The sequence below is a fragment of the Anabas testudineus genome, chromosome 22, assembly GCF_900324465.2.
Source record: "Anabas testudineus chromosome 22, fAnaTes1.2, whole genome shotgun sequence".
In the NCBI taxonomy this organism is placed as follows: Eukaryota; Metazoa; Chordata; class Actinopteri; order Anabantiformes; family Anabantidae; genus Anabas; species Anabas testudineus.
The window spans coordinates 16,509,128-16,522,914 of NC_046630.1; the positions used below are offsets into that span (position 1 = coordinate 16,509,128).

The window sequence follows — 13,787 nt, forward strand, 5'->3', positions numbered from 1 at the left end:
GACATCACCAGGCATCATCATGAATGCCACATTGCATAAAATGAGAGCTTAGTGGTGATGAGATCCCAGCAATGATGAGGCAGGCACAAGAATGCAAAAGTAGTTCCTTTATTATCTTCACTGTCATCGATTACAGTTGTATATCTTATACTAGAGGCATCAATATAGTCTGAACTGTCCACATTTTTAAATATGATGTGGAGACATCAACTGCAAATCCTGGGGCAGCTTTATGTACCATCACGTACGGCAGCAGTTATGTCTGCAGTAGTATAAATGAACACTTTTTGTAACTTAATGCCTCATATGTTTCTTTTAAACTCCAGTCTTTTACAACACAGACATCCAAGTACTTTAGTTGGTGCAGTAAGAGTCCAGTGTCAAATCAATCAATGCCTGTTGTGAAGTACTGCTTCAGAGCTGTGGTACACCATGGGAAGACAATACTTAAGATCACTCAAAAAGATATGTGTAAGGTCCAGTTTCATTTCACAAAACAGGACGGAGCATTTCTGGTGACATTTAAATGTTTTTTTTTTATATAAATATGACAATCATAATAATTATCTTTGAATAGGTAGTCTATTATACCTGACTATTGTTGAACACAAAGGGAAGAAGAGGAACCAATGCACAAAGATGTCAAGACAGAGCCAATCAAAAAGAAAAAGAATTAGAAAAAAAAAATCCCTTCTGGAGTCTGGACCTTTTTGACCTGTCAGAGCCTCAGGCATAGCAACAGCAAGGACAATGACACCTCACTGGACTGGGCTTTAAATGTGTTCGTGTTTGAGTGTGTGTGTGTGTGTGTGTAGGGGGGGTGGCAAAAAAAAGAAAAAAGAAAACACTCTGTACTCCTCAAACTCCTGGAGGCAACCGCTCAGGTGCTGCTGTCCAGTATGAGCAGCAAGTGTGTTAAAAATGGAGAAAGCCAAAAACAAAAGCATACTTTTGTGACAGAGTGTGCATGGTTTAATAAAAGAGACATGACAGAGTTTAATGAAAGAGGAAGTGAGACAGTAAGAAGACAGTATAATGGATGAATTACTTAAAAGATGTACACACAAAAAAATGACTGGCAACATTTTCTTAGAAAAATAAACACTACAATGGCACAGGACAATAATGGGACATACTAAAGTGTTTCATTTTCTACCATACAGCCATTGGGGGAAGTTATAAAAATAAGTGTGTATTCAGTATTTTAAGTAAATTAAACTGGTTTACCCATGTTCCCCAGCGGGGAGGAGGGCAACTGAGCTGGCAAACAAACATAGCAAATGCAAATGAAAAACAAAAATAATAAATTGGCACAACATCACTTAAACAACAAGGCAGGCGTCACTCTGCCACAGACAGGCTGATGATGGGCAAGAGTGCAGCTTCCTCCCGTCCACACGAGAACAAAGTGGTCAAGTCTGGTCACCAAGTAGCGATAGACAGCGATGCTGGTTGTCGGCATTACCACAAACTCCAGGGGGCTGCAGGTGGTACACTTGACATCACCCGTGCAACATCTCACATAAGCTCGCCCTGTAGTTAGTTCACTTTGTCCTGGAATATGTAGAGGTTGTTGGTTGTCGCCACTGCGATGATGTTGTCCTGGGGGTGCCAGGCAGTGTGAAGGATCTTCTTGTTGAAGTCCAAACTGTCCACGCTGATTTCATCCTTCTTGCGCTTACCGCCTGCGCACACCTTGCGAGGCTTTAGGATCTGCATGGGTTTACTGTTTTCTCGGGAGGCCTCCAAAGTTACATCCCGCCTATGGCCGCGGTCAAACATCCGGAAGAAGTTGTTGTAGGAGCCGGTCATCACCACACTGGCAGGGGGACATAAGAAATACGTGTGAGCCTTAAATAAGTGTAACTGAGATAATTCAGATTTTTGCCATTGGAGGACAAAACATGTACAGGTGCACCAGCTTTGAAACTCAGCACGTCATTGCAAACATGCATAGGTGGCATCTAAGACACGTAGTCTTTTTCATCATGAGTTACTTGTCTACCTTGTGCTGTCCTCACCTGTCGTTGCCATTCCAGCAGCATTCAAACTTGTCAAAGATGCAGTCGTTCTCATAGAGCGAGCACAGCTTGCTCCTCAGGTACTCATGAACCTGTAATGATCCAAGGCAGGTGTGATGAGGCTACCGGTAAATAATAATAATAATAATAATAACAACAACAACATCACACTTAGAAACATACATACACATTTTTGATAATAGGCTGTAAAACAGCTCTATTTCAACTGGAATTTGGATTTAGTTATTAAAATCAGACTTAAACCTGAACATAAGCCATCTATATGACATATTATCTGTAAGTTTATAATAAGATTCTTTTTTATACAAAAGCCACTGCACAGCAACCCTACATATTTATGGTGCCACTTAGTGGTCAGTTTGTGAAATTGCAGGACATTATAAAAGGTGTGGCCACTGCAAAGAAAAAAAAAAACAAAAAACTCATTCATTCATTCTATTGGTGTTGCATTTCACATCTAAATTAAATTGTAGTGTAGAGTCTTCCAGAGGATAATTACTACACTGAGTACCATCTTTCTGCTGGCAGCACGATTAGGTCGGCTAACTACCTGAATGTAATGAATGACCAGGTTTTTCCATCACTGGAGCTTTTTCTCCCCTGATTTCTAAAGGATGAATTCATGGAGTTTGAATTGTGGCTCAGGGAGCATAAGACACTGTTGTCACATATGAATTGTGCACCACAGAGTCCAGACCATTACCCTACAGAGAATCATTAAGATGTGCTGAAGAAGACTTCACATCAATACAGGATCTTGTCGAGAAATGAATGCAACTCTGGGCAGAAATAAATGTGGTGACATTAAATAAGCTTATCAAAACAACGCCAAGGCAAATGTGTGTTGAAGTCAGGGCAAAAAGCGGTTCCAGGTATAAACAACTGTGTGACTTTTTTTTTGGCGTGAATGTCATCTACGTGCAACTTTTATTGATTAAAAATAATAAATAAACAAAATTCTATTAGGGACCATGCAAATCAGCGTGGATATACAATAAGTCTTGGACTTTCTGTTGTTTTACACTTTGTGGTGTCCATCACGTGTTGTTACCATCAACTGACACCTGTTTAACAAACCGACCACCACACATTGTGCATCTGCTGGTCAGCCTCACCTGATAAGTCTCCACTGGTCTATTCTCCATGTTCAAGTCCCAAATCTTAATGGACAAGTAGTCTCTGGTCATCATGTATCGTCCGTTGTGGCTAAATTTGACATCTGAGATAGATGATATAATCTCTGAGAAGAAGGAGCGATTACTGGGATCTTCAGGCTCCTCAAACACTGAACAAGAGAAAATAGGACAAAAAGTAAATTAAATGGAAACAAGTCATAGTTTTATTCCCTAAAGCTCTAGCATGAGATAGCATGTAGCTCAAGGGACTCTGCAATAGTGATTCCAGTACACCACATGGCAGCAATATGGTGGTTAAAGTGACCAAAGTGGGTACTCACATTTAGAGTGCTTGTCACAAAGAGCTGAAGCCCTCATGTCACACAGACGGATGGTTCCTTTGCTGCTGCTGTACACAAAGGTGTTACACTGATGAGGATGGAATTCTGCCGCGGTGATCACCTCCGTTAGCTCCTCCATGTTGGCCGGTTTAATGTCGACGATATCTGAATAGCACAGGGTTAGGAGGAATAAACCTTTCAGGGGATTAGGACTACGGCTGAAACAACTCCTCGAGAAACTCGATTACTAAACATTTAATCCATATGTCTATGTACAGTCCACCGTGTCTCCCCACAGATGTTTGTAGCCTGTTGTATGACAGTAATAAAAGAGAGAAAACTACAGAAAGTGTCCCAAGTCATGTGTCACTTTGAGTCCACAAACAGCCTGGAGCTGAGTGAGTTTGTTGCGTGTCTGAACGGGACAGTATGCTCAGACAGCTCATTCTGCAAATCCTGCTTATAAATAGCCCACAACCCCTACGGGTTTAAAAGTGAGCGGCTAGACAGCGCGGGTTTAACTAACATCAGTGTACGGGCAGGACTCATGGACCCATGCAGGACTCTGGTCTGTGTTGACTCTTGTTATGAAGCAACCAAGAGGACATTAATGGCTGATGAAAACCAAAGAAAACCAATCAGTTTTTCTTATGAGACTCATCCAATTATCTCGTATATTTACTGCTGCTGTATAAAATAATATAATAAATCAAAATTATTGGTCCCAGTACTTGATTTCACTATTCACCTGTTAAATACGCATAATAATGTGTATGGAGAATTTAGCAGCAATAACATGCTCTAAGAATTAAAGTGATTTTCAATGGGCAAGTGAGAACATGCGAGTCATTTTCATACGAAACCATTAAAGGAAAAAATAGTTTATTCCTGTGAATTATTTCCTTTATCCTTTTCCTGTGTCAAACCTGTATTTCTCCTGCACATTTTAACTGACTGTGTTGTTAAACAACACGCATGTTCGCACCAGGCATTGATCAGTTCAGACATGAAATAATCTTATTAGTTGAGAGTTTCATGGATGAGGAAGACACACTGACAAATATTCCAACACGTATGTAAGGATACTGAAGCTGCGGTCAGTGATCTCGAGGTGCCAGAGGTTGATGCGGAGGTCGTCTGCAGACAGGTAAGTTTCATTGTCACTGTTGACTGAGATAGAGTTGATATGATAGGTGTGAGCATTAGCGAACACCCTCCGTGGACTGGCTTCCACCATGAGGTCCATGGGTATTAAAACAGGCACCTGAGATAAGAACAAACAAGATGTGATCTGAAACTGATAACGAAGACAATTCATTTAAACTTTCTGAAAGTACTTTGTGGTACACCGATTATGCATTACAAAGCTTTTCATAGACTCAAAGCATGTGACCTGGGTGATTTAATTAGCTTCATAAGTGAGTGAACTAGTCAACACCCTCACTATACAGGTTTCTTTAGCAGTGTGTATCATGTCTCTGATGAGGAACATTGGTGTCTTTTGATCAAAACAGCCATCTATACAGGTCTTATGATCATATCAAATGTCAGGAAAGAACCAGGGGTGGAGGGGTTGTCTGTCAAGGTTTAGTGCCAGCACAAGTGTAAAACATTCTGACATTTGTTCTAATCCAGATTGCAAGATGCCTTAATTTTTGATTTTAAGACTGGAAAAGCTGCCAGACTGGTAGCACTTACTGACTGCTAACAAATCCACAGTAATACCCAGTAAATGACATCATGAGATTAATAGTATTCATCCTTAATTATTTAAGATTAGCAGTAGCTTCTCCTGCCAGTTAAAAGTACAACCATGCTATTACATACAGTGTGTCACTCACTGCTTGGGAATGAGATTCTTAACTGATGTAACAGCACAAACACAAAGCATAACCTTAATAATCTTTTATGTTATTACGATGAAGTGTAAAAATATTTACGGTTCATTATGAAACAATGAGAGGCTGCAACACTCTAGGTAATTAATGAGAAACACTGAGACACAGAAGCAGTTGCCTTCTAGTTAATCCAGATCATACTTATATACGAAAAATAAATAACTAAATAAATAAAAAATAACTAAATAAAAGTGGTAAAATACACTTGGATGGCTGTTACCACACCTCGGTTGCTTGCCCAAGTCTGTGTGTGAGAACCTTAGCTGACCCAAGAGGATACACCTTAATGAATCCTACACACAAAGCTCCACCACACCTATATGACACCCGCACAATTTGCTGATGAGACATGTTAGGAGTTTGTTAACAAGTACAGACAGTGGGTACAGGTTTGTCACACCTGTAAGAGCATAGAAACCTGGACTTATAGGTGTGATTTAAAAGTTGGTTATAGGGAAAAGGCTTTAATACTGCCAGTGGGCTATTCATGTTTTAATTGAAACTACATGTATACAATACACTGAATTGAATTTCCATTATAATTAGGTGAGAAATAATTCATATAGATTTTATTCAGTTTTGGTTCATTTCAGTGCTTACCCGCAGTGATGTGATAGTGTTGGGGTCTTTGTAGCGTCCATCGTCCTCCTTAAGATTATAGCCCTCCGGTCTCTTGTCTCGTTCACTGATTTTCCACAACTTAATTGTCTTGTCTATAAAAGGTCATTAAAAAAAATGTAATGCAAACTGCAAGTCTAACTTTTCAAAAGTGCAATTACACATTATTATCATTATTAAGCTGTCCATAAGATTACATTGCCAAAGAAGCTGTATTATGTAACACCTCTTTGAGCAGCGTTAACAATCAACTATGAAATGCCAGTGTACTTATCATACATGACTGTTTTAGAAAAGTGCCGTGAGGCTGCTGCAGGTAGACAAAGCGATACGCTGCTGTTTATCACTAATCTAATTAACTTTCTTGAAAATATTGCCATCTCACCAGGGAAATGGTGATATTATTCTTTCTAAGGCATTTATTTCAGTTTAAACTTGGCTGTGAAGTGTGAAAGAGGTCATAATTACTCTTTTTTGACTACTCTATAAATTACTCTTACTACTATGGTCATACTTTGTACTTCATATCATTAACAAATATCTGTGTATGCAAGCAGCTAAACTTTACCATTAGTTGACAACAGGAACTGAGCAGCATTCTTCTGAGGGAGCCAGCGAATCTTGTTGATCTTCTCTTCTATCTCCAAACTCTTCAAGTAGTCAAACTCGGGCTCGTGGCTCTGGAAAGTGCTATAAACATTGTATTCGCTCTGAAACTGAGGTGGATTCTTATTCTGCTGGGAGTGAGGTAAAGTTTAAAACAAAGATAAAAGGAGGTGAAGTTAGGTTCCCAAAAGACATAATACTTAAAATTCAAAAGACAAATGTAACTGTACCTCTATTTCCTGCTGGAAAATGACTACACGCCCACCCTTGTCTCCTGTGGCCAGCAGCTCCCCTGTGTGGTTAAACTCAACTGTGGATATGATGTCCGCTGTAAAAAACAAAAAAACAAGACCTGAATTTAAATCTTCAGTAATATTATTTTTACATTTCTACAAAAAGCAGATCAACCTTTTTTTTTTCCAATACATGAGACCTCAAAGAAATACTCCTTTAATCCAAACCAACTCTAGTTTTAACACTCAGATTGAGAGGGCACTAATTGGACGAGCGTGCAAGCTAGAGATGCAGAAGGATGTCAGACTATGTAGAGCAGACGGAAAATGAATGATGGGTAACCTAGTTTTTCCCCCTTTTTCTTCTCACTCAAACAGCACTGCATATGTCCCCCAGGAGCAGTATGTCGCTTTATAAATTGACGTGTGTATGTTTGCTTGCACAAACATACACACTTACTTAACCCTTTGTTGCCCGGTGAAGCAGAAAGACAATGGTGCAAAAGCTTAAGTAGTAGGAGGTCTTTGTGAACATTTTACTCTGAGGCCCTCTGTGTGGGGCTCAGAGTTGAGGGCAAAGCACTATTCTCACTCCACTGTAGAAATGTGTTAAAGGCTGAAACACAGACAGCTGAGCAAAACATTTCCATGAAGAGGAAAACAGCAGACTGCATGAGTGTGTAAGAGTTGTCCTATTTAAGAAAATAAAAAGCTACAATACCTGGGGTTGCTGTTTAGATGAATATTACATAAAAATGCTCATATTCTCTCCAAGGGGTATCAAGTATGAGGAATGTTTTTTTGCATCGCTTGGGCTGAAACCACCAGCCATAATTTAGCACAAAGAACAATAATAGCACTGTGAGCAAATAAAGGGGGGGAAAAAAACACAGCTTCCTCATTTATTTCGATGAGTCAACTGCTCTGGGACAGCAAGGATGCAACATAGAGGGATCCAAAAGTACAGAGCTGTACAGTGAAATGGCTGAATATCTACCAGTTCTGATGAAATGCCAACTGGCACTTTCAGTGTGGAATACCTTATACCATCAATAGTGTGGCACTTAGCTAAATCTACTGTTTATCTTGCAGTGATTGAAACAGAGAAACTTTATTACTGCTGTGATGATGGTCCAGGAATAATTTGTAATAGATAGACTGTGACTGTGTCTGATAAGCTGTCATACTGTAATGTCTAATTCGTCATCACATGGCAACTGACCTGAAGGTTCGGTTGCTAAATTTCACTACAAGTGGGAAACGCTGCATCATGAGCAACCAAGAGTCAATATAGCAGGCCAAAGTTCATGCTTTGCTGTTTCATTAAAAAATGTCTGTATAAGCTACTTCGTGGCCCGACCACTACCCAGTGACAAATAAGGCTGCACATCCTGTACCAATATGAGTCCTGCAATGACTTGCCAGTGGAAAACCTTTAATTTGAAGTAGTCACAGAAGGAAGTGTTTAGCATTTTATCGCTACCTCAACACAGGATATACAGCTCCAACAAAGCAAAGGATTCAGGAAAGTGGGTGCTGTCTGATAAAAACCAAACGTAGGAGTGGAACCACAGAGACTTGTGTTACACACAAGCTGCAATATTTATCCAAGATTAACAAAGGGTTGTTTAAAAAGGGCTTCTAGTCGTCTGTATGATGGTGAACCTGTCGGTTTAGTGCAATGACACAGTTTAATTAAGGGTGGAGAGTAATAGATAGGGTTAATACCTGCTATACTGCTGTCTAATTATGCAGCACTATGGCTTGTCACAGCACAACACACACTTAAATCTTACTGAATCCAGCCAGTGGAGATTGGAAGAGTTAGGAAGACTTAAAATTGCTGTCTGCTCACTCGCTGCAAGCAACTGTGTTTTACTCAGTACCTACATTAGTGTCACATTTTTCACACCTTCCCATCTGTGATTTATGCTTATAAACATTCCCTTTTTGGAAGCGCTCATACCTTCAGCTACGTCATCATCAATGGCTCCTTTCACCTGAGAGAAGCACCACTGCATGTCACCTCCAGGACCTGCAGGGATTTAAAAAAAAAAAAGCATGTAAACAAGAAAGTAAGATAGTTGGTTGTTGGTTGGATGATAGTTAACTTCATATATTTTCGTTTCAGGTTACCAGTGTTTCTCAGCTCAGAACACTTTTGCAGTCAGTAAGATGACAATGTTTCAGTTTTTTGTTGGTAATGAGGAGGTGCCACAGCCGTTCTCTAAGTGATATGTTAAGAACACTGTATTGACTGTGTTTTAACCTTATTTGCACATAGATGCAGGTGGTAGAAAGTGTCTCCTTTAAGAAAAAAGAAAACAGTATTTCGCCACTCATTTTGGCAGAGAAAGAAAACTGAAATAAATACATGTAGCTACAGACAGATGTTCGACCTGTTTCAAAATAGTACGGTCATACATGCACACACATCCTCTAATAACTTCTCTATATGTAGCCTACAAACAAAATAAAAACAATCTCTCACAAAACCTTTGAATCTCTCCTATATATTCACCTATTGAAAATTCAATCAGTGCATAAATGCATCCATCAAGTGCTTAACTGTGGAGCAGTTACCACCGGATTTGGGCCTTATTTGGCACTGTGGTTTCCCCATTTTAAGACAATAAAAGCAAATTGTGTAAAATTGATAATTCCTGATCAGAGCAACAACTGTTCTGTCTTGAAACTGCTTTTGTCTTAAACCAGTAGGAGATGCTCTCACTCCAGGCTCCTACGTTTAATAATACCCTCCATCACCTGTCTCAACAGGTTCTCAATTGCACAATAAAGCTAGAGAAGTCTGCATATTTTTGATACCTCATCATTTGTTATTATTACACAATACAAACTGGTCTGATTTGTGGGTGACAATGCCCACATGTAGCCGAACAGCTCTGCAGGATAATCAAGGACATTTATGAGTCAGCCTGGCTGCATCACACACGTATTCTAAAATGAATCATGATTTAAAACAAGATGCCAGGACATGGTTGGTACTGGTCAGGACAAAATGTAGCACTTCCATAGATTGCCAGCATCAGCTGCAGAAGAGAATGCACAAAGCAAGCAAGTGTTTTGATATGTAAATAATCTGTACAATCATTCTCAACAAGAAGGTAAAATATAATGCGTGAAGATTAGCACAATTTCCCCGCCCAAATGGACAAAATGCATGCACTAAATACTGTGCATTACAAGTGGCCTACTTTTTGCTATATAATTAAATTGGACATCAATTTTAACCTCCCACGTTCGTCAATAGACTCCTAATCTTAAAAACAATGCACAGAAATCATCATCCGCTCATTAATAACGTCGTTACGTTAGTCTAAACAAACCCCTGACTACCTGAGTCTTATTTTTATTCGGATATTCTATGTTATTGTACGTACGTGTCCGGCACTCTCAGACTCTTCAGTCTTGAGTCAGAAATTGTAGCTACATAATATTTATCAAGCTGCATCAGGCCCAGAGTGCTAGCCTGCATGTGGACAATGTCAAAGTTTGAGCTAACGTTAGCTAGCTGTGCTTGTCAAGCCAGTCATGGCATGTTTAAGAAATGTGTGCACTGGGGTGGAAACCGCCAGTTTTACCTCTAGCCATTTGTTCTCTTTTTTCAATCAACAGCGCAGAACAGATATGTTAAATCATCGCTTTGCAACGTGCACTCGACTGTGCATCGTTCATTACAGCTACTAGAAGTTAACGTTTGATAGCGTCACGAATAGCCTATGTTTGGCTAACACGGCGTGCACAGTTAGCATGTAAGACTGGCCCCGGGCCGGTAGTAATGGTAAACAGCTATCATTTGCTAGCTGCAGCGGTCTAGCTAGCTTTAGCCGGCAAAGACAGGCCAGATGAGCGATGACACCCGAGTGTGCTGGCTAGCTGAGCTTAGCGCTAGCTAACTTTTGATAGCTAGCTAGCGCTAATTTAGCTGACATCCGGCAGTGTAAGTCAATTCTTAAAGCCGCTGGCGCAAAGACCTTGCTGGGATCAACCCGCGGAGTGAAAACACCGGCCTGTTCGTGGGGATTATTGGTGTAATGGGTGAATTACCTGCCATGACGAGACAGACAGTGGCGCTTGCCTCAGTCAGTCACGATCCTGCTTCCCACTCCCACGCGCCGATCCGTGGGATGTGAACTTCTTCTTCCGCTGTCCGTGAACGCGAGCCTGGATGTCAGGCGCTGATCGGAGCGCAGCACCGGTCGCTTCTCACTCTCCGCTTGTCTCCGCGTCGGTCACTCTCCCCCTCCGCCTCTCTTGCCGCCGGCTACTTCGCATCCCACGAGTCACCTCTTCCCCACCCTCTGCTGCCTCCTTTCCGCACGTGAACCAAAGGGCTTTTATAATGCGCGCGCACACCGCTCGGCAGACTCGCCGGCGCGCGCGCGCGCGCGTGCACGCTGCTGGCCGTCAGCCTGTCAGTGAAGCTGTGATGCTGCGCGTCAGACTGATGACACAGAAGAGTTAGGACCGATTAGAACCTCATCACGTCCAGGATACTGCTGGGAACTGCTTGATTGCTAAACTAAAATGTAAAAGTGAAGTTGTAGATGTCTCTTGTAGCTACATGTCTAAGTTATGACATTGCATATACACTGCTTGCCATAAGCAGTAAAAGCAGTATTAAAAGACACCACCTGTCCAAAATGTTCACTATGTCATTGTTTAAATTAGCTTCAGTAATGTCACAATATGTATTCCCTTCCAAAGTTGCATTATTTCGATATTTAGATGTGGACACATAACATTTCTGAACCTCGACCTGACCAACTGCAGCAACCCAAGATCATAGCACTGCCCCCACAGGCTTGTACAGTAGGTACTAGGCATGTTGGTTGCATCACTTCACTGCCTCTCTTCTTACCCTGATCACTCTGGAACAGGGTAAATCTGGACTCCTCAAACCTTCTTCCATTGGACAGTTTTAAACCAGTTTTAGTAGTTTCAATCTCCTTAGATGTTTTCTTTGCTTGATTTATGAGTCACATGCTCAGTATTTTAATATAATTATTGGTATAATATAAAATGTACCTGTACCGAAATGTACAGAATTTCGGAAAAGGATGCATCTCTTTTTCTCACATTTTTTTCAGGAAGTCTTACTTTAAAGGAACCGCAGCTTGTTGGTGACTCAGGAGAGGAGTGAGGAGCTTGTAAGACTCCTAGCACCACTTACACAGACGTCTTTAGATGCTGAAGTGATAGTTTCACCACCCACGTGGACACCTGAGGGCCTTCATCTTTTCTGGAGGATGCGTTCCCACAGAAGACAAGAGAAATTCAGCATTCCTAAGCTGCGGCTTGCCGAGAATTGCAGGATTACAGAGAGTACCATAAGATGGCAAGCCCACAAGAAAAGAAAGTGATGAAATATTTCTCTGCCAAAACCGTGTTCAGTATGGAGTAGAGCTGTCAAAACTGACAACTGTAGTGTGTTATTAGACTTGGTGAAGCTGTCAATTCACTCCCAGAGACTGCTTTCTGGTGCACCTCACCTGTCAGTGATTGCAAACCTTTTAACTGACGTTTCTAAAGTCTAGGTCTCTCTCAATCTTTGTCAGACATCCAGCAGCAGCGGGCCCCTCTGCTAACCCATGACCTGCCCCTCATCATGGAGACAGAGACAGGATCCACACGCAAACAACAACAACAAAAAACTCCACAAAGATACATACAAAAGAAAAGCAGAGGACACCCATGTTGAAAACCTTTTTGAAAGATGTTGTAGGGACCAGCTCACAGGCTCATTTTCATGTGAGACCATACTTTTACTTATACTAGGTTACACTTCTGCTCTTCATTTTACAGGGGATCCAATCCTAAAAAGCTCAAATCTGTGATTTATTAATTTGCTCAATTGTATTTAGCAAATATGAGCAAATCTTAATGGTAACATCACACATATGAAAGTCCTCCATGCAGTGGGTGGTGGTGCACTCCCATTCCACCACAGATGTTGGCTTTTGCAACATTGGGCAATAACAGTCTCGATGGTCTTTGGCACTGAGAATCCAACATATGTTTTTTTCTGAAAACAAGCTAAAACAAGGACTCATTTGACTACAGAACACACTTCCTCTGTCTTTCAGAAAGGGACTTGGTGAGCTCAGCAGCGTTTTTCAACACAACAAATCTTTTCTTGCAAAGTAAAGTCTTAAGCAAAGTCACAAATCACTAAGTTCTAATAATCTGAAAGCTAATGTATAACATATGGCCACTCTATAAAATATAATACATTATTATCGATTGAACAGTATATGACATTGTTTAGCAAGAAAAGTAGCTACTGCTCAGCCAGCATGTCAATGTTTCAACAATAATTTTTCAAATAAATCATAATATGAGCACATCTTTTAATAATTGGTGATAAAGCTAGGTGAAACATTTAGGGATCACCAAAGTTATCATCTGAATGTCCGTGCCCAATGTAATGGCAATCCATCCATTAGTTGTGGACAATTCACTCAAAACCACAAATACGAACGTCATATCGGAGGAAACTCCCAGAATCATCAGAGTCATTGGAGTTGCTGCACTTCTTATCAGGGTGAAAGCAGCATTTGTTGTTCTCTGCAACCACAAGGCTCAAAAACAAGACTTTCTTGTCTTCTTCTTCTTTATCTCCAGTCATGACTGGAGCCCTTCAGTGTGTGCATAAATTCAAACTGCTAATTTCAGAAAAGAATGTGCATCAGTCAGAGCAGTTCAACCTAACGCATCTATTTAAGGACAGATGGTGTCCATGGATGTGTCATTAACATTTTGTTTCCAAGGCGAGTGAAAACGTTCTTAGTGTTGGCCTAATGCAGCATGTTGCTACCATGCAACTAGATTTTATCCACAAAAACATAGTGAGATCACTCTGTCATAACTAAGTGTAACAGCAGCACAGCAGCAGATAGAAATAAACCTGAAC

At 40.7% G+C, this 13,787-nt stretch overlaps 1 protein-coding gene across 1 annotated transcript; it reads right to left on the reverse strand.

The window, feature by feature from the left end:
- Nucleotides 1–92: 92 nt before the first annotated feature.
- On the reverse strand, nt 93–11,208 carry ppp2r2ab (protein phosphatase 2, regulatory subunit B, alpha b). Its single transcript, XM_026340056.2, has 10 exons — nt 10,922–11,208; nt 8,820–8,888; nt 6,851–6,948; nt 6,583–6,748; nt 5,997–6,109; nt 4,585–4,762; nt 3,499–3,663; nt 3,158–3,327; nt 2,022–2,113; nt 93–1,819 (listed from the first exon to the last, which is right to left on the reverse strand). Exons 1-10 carry the CDS (start codon nt 10,926–10,928, stop codon nt 1,540–1,542), a joined length of 1,338 nt encoding a protein of 445 aa, XP_026195841.1. The 5' UTR covers nt 10,929–11,208; the 3' UTR covers nt 93–1,539.
- Between the last annotated feature and the right edge of the window lie 2,579 nt (nt 11,209–13,787).